Genomic DNA, 8,215 nt, shown 5'->3' on the forward strand with positions numbered 1-8,215 from the left:
TGTGTGTGTTGCTTAAGATTGAACCCAGGGCCTTATACGTGCTGGGCAAGTACTCCACTGAGCTGTGTCCTTAGACCTTTTGAGTTTTTCTTAAACTTGTTGTTTTATTGCCTTAGTTAAGAGCCTCTGGTTGTAACTGTAAATAGGAGTTCAAAGGGAAAAGATCCATTTTACAGAGACTGCTCATTTCTCTTAGAGGTATTTGTTTGGGGTTGTTTCCCAGAGACAAGGTCTCGCTGTATACCAGGCTGGCCTTGAACTTATAGCAGTCTTTCTGCCTTGCATGCTGGTATTATAGATTATAGATGTGAACTGCCATGCCCAGTTCGAAGTGTTATTTTGACACTTTTATAAGAAAAACCTCCAGTTTTTGGAGATTCCCTTCCTGTGTAACTCCCCTTCTCTTGTGGGGTATATGACTTTTGAAGACTTGTTTTAATCGTTTGAGTGAGAGGAATTTTGGTTTTGTCATTGTTTAGTTGGCCCCTGAGTATGTTTAGTATGGCCAGTTTGACAACTGCATATGAAAAGCGGTGTACTGTTTGTTTCTCTTATAACATTGTTTCCTGCTAATACAACTAAGCTATCCTCCCTGTGGGTCCACTGTATTCTTTATCTGACAGTGTAGACCAGTGAAGCCAGTGTTTTCTAAAAGCATGGTTATACAGCTATTGTGACTGATTTCTGCTCCTCCTCACTGTATGCTCTGACCAGTTGCTCTCAGCTCTTTTAGATCAGTGGTTTTTGTCATGGTGACTATTTTGTTAATATGAAGTGGGTTAACTACAGAGCCAGTAGCAGAGCCCTTGGCCTGTGCCTGTATGAGCTATTTAGTTTCCTCCTGTATTGGCAAACCAGGGAGGAACCCGCACTCCCCACTCTCTGAACACAAGAGCAGGGACTGAGAACACTGAAGTGGAAACACCTCAGTCTCACCCTTGGTGGGTTAGTAATGTCAGGAAGGGCTTTGAAGCCACTGGCCCTGCTTGTAGATCTTATTTTCCAAGCCTTTCATTATTTTATTTGCCCTTTTCTGAACTCTACAATTTCCCTCTCTTGTAGCTGGTTCGATGCCCAGAACTGAATGCTGTGCTCCAGCTGTGGTCTCACCGGTGCTGACTAGAGAGGAAGAGCCACCTTCATAGCTTACATGTGATTCCTCTGCCTAGACAACCCAATACTGGATTTGCTTACTTTGGCAAGATAGCTGCATTGTGCACTGTATTTAATGTTACGTGTACTGTAACCCTGGGTCTTTCTCTGCATTGCTGCCGTCAAACCTCAGTCCTGCCAATCTAAAAGTCCTGCCTTTGTGTACCCGCCCTCTTCCCCATAGACCCCCCCCCCCACATTCATTCACAACGGATGTCATCTTTTTACTCTCTAATTCCCTTTTACTTTAATCTTAAACTCTGGCAAGACTTTCACTCTGTCCTATAAATTGTCAGCTGTCAGCCCCCTCCCTCCCCGCTTTGGGAATGGAGCACCCCAGAAGCCTTTTCTCTAGTTCTTTTCCATTTGTAGTCCTGTAACCCAAGCATTTGGTATGGTGGATTCATAAGCTTTCACCTGGTGTCTGTGAGTCAGGTGCTGGGAATAACTCTGGTTGGCCCCTGAAGTTCTTGCCTTGCTTAGTCTAGATTTCCTCAACTCCTCGGGACCTCTGTCTGGGTGGATAGTATAGTTTTACAGCCCCTCCTCCAGCGAGGAGAAGCAAATGGACTGCCAACTTAATAGAGAGATTCCTAATAGACAGAAAGAAGTTAACTATTGTCGTTTAATAGAATAGCCTTTAGTTTTTAAGTTTTCCAGTAGAGATCAATTTGCTATACATTTCTGACGTGAGTGAGGTAAATGAAGGAAGTGAAGCAAGATTTTTTTAATGTTAAGTAGGCTGTGGTTCACCGGGAAAGCCAAAATGTGTATCTTGTTGGATTTGGTAGCTTACTGCAGGTGGGAGCTGCAGCCTCGTTTTCCTGGACTCTGGAGCATCCTGATGCCTGATTTAGAGAAGGGTTTGTTTAGGATTGTTGATACAGCCGCCCAGTCTTTTAATTATATGCTTTGATTAAGCATTTGGAGGATAATGTATTCTATAATCTTTTCTGTGGGTGGTAAGAATTGGAAGGTCTCCAAATGTCCTTTTTATCTGTGTCTGAGCTCTCAAAGTGAATCCTAGTGGGTCTTAGGGTAGCAGTTAAGACACCTCAACCCCTCCCCACACCGTCTTAGTGGATGTTCCCTGTTTAAACAGACTGTCCTTGAGTTTTGGGCATTATCAGACCTACAAGGTACTGTTTACATGTATTTGTATCTTGAAGGAGAGAAAGTTGATTTGAAAATTTTAATTTTAGTGCCATTTCAGTACATCAGATTATTATCATGGTTTTAGACATCACTAAACACCTGGTAGATGTCAGCACATTGTAAGCATGTGTTGCAGGTGTATATTACAACTAAGAGGTGTGTATAGCTGCCAGAGACTGCTGATTTTAGTATTCGCAACTACATAACCAAAGGAAATTATAAGCTCAGTTTGGTGGCTTTGAAGAATGTCCTTTCTCTGGTTCCTCCCCATGCATATTATCAAAATTTGGTGAACTTATTTTTGATCAAGAGAACGAAAGTTTGCAAATATAGGAAGAAATTCATAGATGTGCTTGTGCCTCTGTCACTTCCTCATAAGTACGGTGCCTTTCTAAAAGGAAACGTTAGTTTTGTTCCTTAGCTTCTGGAGTAGCCCTCTGTGACAGGGCCAGTCAACTGGACTTTGGTGTTCTGTAGGCAGCCAGTAAGTAGTGAGACCATCTCCATTTATGGTCTCAGAAGAGGGAAAGGGACAGGACTGGAACTCTCTATTTACAGTCCTTAGGAATCAAGAGTGGTTGGGGTGTTCTTGGAGGCAGAAACTAGGCATTGTAAGATAAAAATAAATTGTCAGGGGCTGTTTGCAATTCAAATTCCTATCTCTGAGGAGGGCAGAGGGTGCTGGGAAAGGGGGGTATGTCCAGAGTCAAGTGAGATTTGCAGTGCTTGTCTCTTTCCTTTGGGAGATTTGACCATGACACGCATTTTCCAAGTTTATGTTTCTGGATTATTCTAGAAAGTTTTGTTATGGGGTCATGATTCTCTGTTGCAAAAAGAAAGCTGAGATGACTTTCAAAGAGTTTGTGGGAAGCCTCGCTCTCTGTAAGGTACCATTTGAGGCTGTGGGAGAGGTGCTATGAAAGGGGTGCTGTTTGGGGGATGACCATGTCTCATGCTTTTCCTATTTATTATTCTTTTTGCCTGTGTGGATTTCTGGCCTCAAGGGACAGATTTAAAGAGTCTTTGAGGGAGTGTGGTAGACTGTCAGCTGTCATTTAAAGGCACTGCACTCTTCATGGAGATGCCCTCACGACCCAGACTTGGTTTCATTTGGTGAGAATAGGTCAAGTATTGGCATATGGAAGGCAGTCTCTCCTTTAGGAGAATCAGATATTCCTGATAACACATATACATTAAGTTAGAGATAAATTAGTTTTAACAGTTCAGTTAGAAAAGTTAGATTTTTGTCTCTCAAAAAAATTCTGAGTGAAACACTATATAGTAGAAAAGGGATTGGAAGGAAGAACGGGAGGCGGAGACAGGGAGAGCCTGAGCGAGACCAGAGCGTCAAGCTGAGACAAGGCCCTCGATTCATCTTTTGGTAGATGTACCGAGAAAGATAGCAGGGGGTGTGCGCCCGTCACTTCGGGACCCTGGCTAGTCTGAGATATGTACTGGAATGAGAGGCCGTGAGAACTGAGAGCTGAACCAGGCCGCGTTAGCCAGGTTTGTCCTTGAGCTTGCACAATGGTATCTGCTGTGTGTCAGGTGACAGAGAAAGAGCAAGATGACCGTCTCACCTCCTAGAAAGATTGTTGGCCCTGCTTGTTGGTTTGTTTAGTTGACAATTTCAGCTGGTAGACGAGTAAAATGTAGGTATTAATGTAATACTTACTTCTTGGTCATTGGGTCTGACATTGGAGACTTAGGACATTTTTGATTTGATTTCTTTTTAAATTGTAGAAGTTTTTACCATGACAGAGTGAGTTAGTGAGGAACACAGACTCTGTAAGGGATCTGTCTTGTTAGCTACTTGTCTAGGCAACTGTTTTCCCCTGTACTCCTTACCCAAGGGTAAGGAAGATGTTCTTCACTTGGGGAAATTCTTTTTTCTGTCCTTCCCTCACGTTTTCCAAATTCTGGGCACCATAGCAGCTCTCTCTTGTGGCAGGTGTGCATCCTATTGGCTGGCTGGTATTTCTTTTTTTTCCTCCCCCTTATCCTTTTTAAATGGGGGAGGGGGCATATAATATGTGTATGTGGGAAAATGCAATAATGTTGTAATGTTTCTTGTTGTTTTAATTGATAATTGCAAAATAATTGTTTGAATTATAACATGTTTGAGTAAATGCTAAATTAGTATTTTTCTAATATAATAATGAATTTGAAATCTAGTATTCCTGTAACAATGTGTCTGTGTTTGTCTGTCTGTGTCTGTCTGATAGTAATTAATATCTGTGGTCCGTATCTGGAGGAGGAAGTACAGCTTTAAAGGAATAACAAAAGACTTTGTGTCTTAGACCCTTCGCAGGTGTTACAGTCGGGTGAAAGAACATGGTGTTGGGAAAAGAAAGAGCAGTTACACATTTGAACAGTTGGAACAGGTGTTTGGTCAGGGAGGATGGGATGCTCAGCCCTGCCAGCCTGTACTTATTAACAGTAGTGGCTTGTACCAGGAGCTGGAGTCAGATGGCAGCACTATGGAGGACTATTCACAGGAGGACTGGGGAAACCACAGTCAGGATCTCCATGGCTATCCAACAGATCAGGAATTGGGTAAGAAAACCAATGCATGTGTGTTGTGTGTGTATGCATGCCTGGTATGTGCACTGGTATTTATCATCTGTGATAGCTTCTAGTGCTGGCAGCACAAGGCGTATTGCTAAACTATTTGAGCCAACATGGGCATATTTGGTTTGGGTGATTTGGGTACCGCTAAGCTCCCTACAGATAGAAGAATTCCTAGTCTGAGTCATACAAGGAGGTTCACTGACAAATCTTCTGCAACTCAAAATACCCTGCTCTTTGTAGCGCTAAGTAAGGTTCCTGCCAAGAGCATTGACTTTTGGTCCAGCTACATTTGATGGGCCTAATTAAGAGGATACATGTAGTCTTTTTGCTTACATCTCTGTATGTCAAGTCCACCAGTTTTGACTTTCTTACGTGGGAAATACAGCTCAGGTTTTAGCTGTAGCCTGTGTATATCACCAGCAAGTTGTGTAATGAGTACGTTAGGGATAAATGCCCTTCCGCCTCAGGAGGTGCTCAGGATTGACTCTATACATTTCTTTCCCTTCCTTAAGGAAAAAAATTACAGAAATCTTGCCCGGTGACAGAGAAATAAAGAAAAAGGGTAGATTGTTACCATAGTTTCTATTAGTACTTTAGAACTTCTTCCAAATATTGGAATGGGAAAAGAAAGAGGCTCTCAAATTGGTAAGATTATCAGCCATATGTAAGAAAACGAAGACTGGAAGAATAGGAATAGATGCCGAATGATCTGGCCTTTCAATCTCACAAGAACAGTAAGGCCTAGACTGCAGTGTCTCACAACCCTGTTTGCTGTAAAGAGTTAAATCACCCAGACCTCGAAAAAAATAACACACAGAATATGCTGATCCTCGTATTTGGGGGAATAATTACTTACACTGTAAAACCTACGTAGAAAACCTAAATAGAGCAGAATCATTTTCGTTCTTGTTCTTTCAAAATCATGTTTGCAGTGAAATTAAGCTTTAAGCTCCTCGCTTGAAATCCACTGGTGACCTTGAAGAATTTTATACTTGGGAAGCCTGGTTTCTGATCTTGCATATAAATGTTCGCATCTCATTATATAAAGTTATATTTTTAAGTCTGGTACAGGGCAGTAAATAGAGCTACTTATCCACATAAATGTGTGCCACCATTTATAAAAAATATAACTTCTTTCAAAATTCTTTGTTTTTCAGATGAAATGCCAGTTTCAAAGAGAACATTAAAAATAAAACAAGAGTCTCCTGAAGAAGCACAGTAAGTACATGCTTCATTTTTTTCACCAATATGTCTAAATTTAGTGACCTGGGAGGATCATGGGTACCAAGGCATGATGTAGAAACTCCAGCCTTACCACCATGGAAGCGTGTCTGCTCTTTCTTCACTCTGCCACTAGGGACCCAAGATGCTGCATTTTACATACAGAAAGAAGAAACGTGTTACATGAAATCATGCGTTTCCTGTGTGGACGTGCTTCCTAAGACACAAGATGAGCCACAAAGACTTGAGCTTAGTGGGGCTGGGTGAAATGGTAGAGGGCCAAAGGGACATAAATTCTTTATAATAGTGCAGTTTGAGAACAGAAAGGAAGCTCTTAGATGACCTCCTTACCATGTAGAAATCAGCTCCTGGAGGAAAGACTGAGGAGGTCCAGGATAGAGCCTCTCACTGGCTCGACTGCTGTTCTTTCCCCTAAGAGTTTGTCCCGTCCGTTACACTTGCAGTTCTGTTTAATGGCTTTAAGTGAGTTCCTTATCAAAGCCATTTAAAAAAAATTAGTTTGGGGCTAATTGAAGAGCACTACTCACTTGTCTTCCTGGTAACCTTGAATTTATAGCACCCATATCTTGTGTGTTGCATTCCATATGTGTGATCTTGACATTTGAGACAGGAAGACACAAGCTGCCACTTGTCACTAGCTTTAAATGCTGGAACTTTATTGGTATTGGATCTTCAGAAGCCAGGAAGTAGGTAGATCTCAGGAACTGCTCAAATAACTATGGTGCCAAATCCAAATTGCTCCACAGTTCTGAAATACCCTCTTGCTGAGGCCAGTAGGACTTTTTAGTATGCTCTGTCCTCTGCTGCTCTTTTTCTCCTAAGGAGTGAGAGGTTCTGAAAGAGCCGTTTACTGCTTGGTTAGCACTTCTGCAATTCCTCGCACTGTCTGCCTAGTGCTCATCATGGACGTGTTGAATAAAATAAAAATAGCTTGGCTTGGGCAGTGGGTTGAGTTTTGTTCTCTCTCTCTCTCTCTCTCTCTCTCTCTCTCTCTCTCTCTCTCTCTCTCTCTGCATCTGTGGGGTTAGTTAACAAACTGATCCATGCATCACAAAGAATATTCACTAAATCATTTTGTTAACTTTTGTTTTTCTAAGTGTCTGCTGTATGCAAAACACTAAGATATTTCAGTGAACAAAATGAACAAGTCTTTGCCCTCTACTCCGTCTCCTATGTGTAGTGTAGTCCTCCCTGAGATCAGTAAAACATGTTAAGGGCTGGAGAGATGGCTCAGTGTTTAAGAGCACTGACTGTAAAAGCATGGGAGTGGGAGTTCAGATCCCAGCACCTATGTAAGAAAGTTGGGCCTGGTCCTGTTATCACGCATAAAGCTTGCACTGAAGGAAATGGAGCTCTGGGTTGGGCAGCTGCCTCTCAACTCAAAAAATGAAAGCTCCAACTTCAGTGAGAGAGGTGTCTCAAAGGAACATAGCTGAGGGTGGTAGAGGAGGATACTTCTGCCCTCCTCTGGCTTCTGTACAACACGTAAGTGTGCATACAGCAAACACATTCAATTCCTTTAGAAGAAGGAAATATACAAATGATTCAATGACTATGAAAGGTAATTCTCTTTTGATGCGTTGTCCCACTCAGTCAAATAGAGTAAGCGAGGGAGTGAGCACCTTCATCTTCCCTGAGGAGGGAAGTAGGTCCCCAGCGAGCCAGTGCTTTCATTAGGTGCTTGCTTGGTCTCGAGAAGATTCCAAGCCAGACTCCTGGGTGACTGATAAACGTAGGGTTCTCTTAGGTCCCAAGAAGCACCTGATAACACAGTGTTAGCCCTTTGTATTTTGTAAAGATAGGCCAGGAAGATGCTGTTCTGTATGTCCTCTAGAATGCTCCAAAGCTCTTCTCCTAGAAGATACAAGATTTTAAAAGGAAAGTCTAAAGGACTGTGGCCTCTTTTGAAGATTCTGCTAGCAGAGAGCAGGAGAGAAAGCTCAGTGATTGAGTGCTTGGTGCTCTTGTAGAGGCCTCAACTTGAGATCCCGGCATTGGTGTCCAGAGGCTCACAGCTGCCTCTAACTCCTAGGCCTCCACCAGCACTTGCATACACTCACTTCCCCCTCCCAAATAGGAATTTTTAAAAAATGTA

General features: G+C 42.4%; 1 protein-coding gene across 5 annotated transcripts in view; it reads left to right on the plus strand.

Annotated features, from left to right (window-relative positions):
- The window catches only part of Msantd2 (Myb/SANT DNA binding domain containing 2), a 36,696-nt gene that overhangs the window by 25,201 nt on the left and 3,280 nt on the right, over positions 1-8,215 (plus strand). Inside the window, exons 2-3 of one of the 5 annotated variants that reach the window (XM_005347049.3) lie at positions 4,764-4,863; positions 6,036-6,096. In XM_005347049.3, the coding sequence (XP_005347106.2) occupies positions 4,764-4,863; positions 6,036-6,096 (161 nt within the window). Of the gene's footprint in view, positions 1-1,062; positions 4,864-6,035; positions 6,097-8,215 lie in introns of those variants that run through there. The other 4 variants (XM_005347048.3, XM_026779181.1, XR_003376940.1 and 1 more) reach the window with 4 other exon arrangements.

This window comes from Microtus ochrogaster, chromosome 5 (genome assembly GCF_000317375.1).
Source record: "Microtus ochrogaster isolate Prairie Vole_2 chromosome 5, MicOch1.0, whole genome shotgun sequence".
Classification (NCBI taxonomy): domain Eukaryota; kingdom Metazoa; phylum Chordata; class Mammalia; order Rodentia; family Cricetidae; genus Microtus; species Microtus ochrogaster.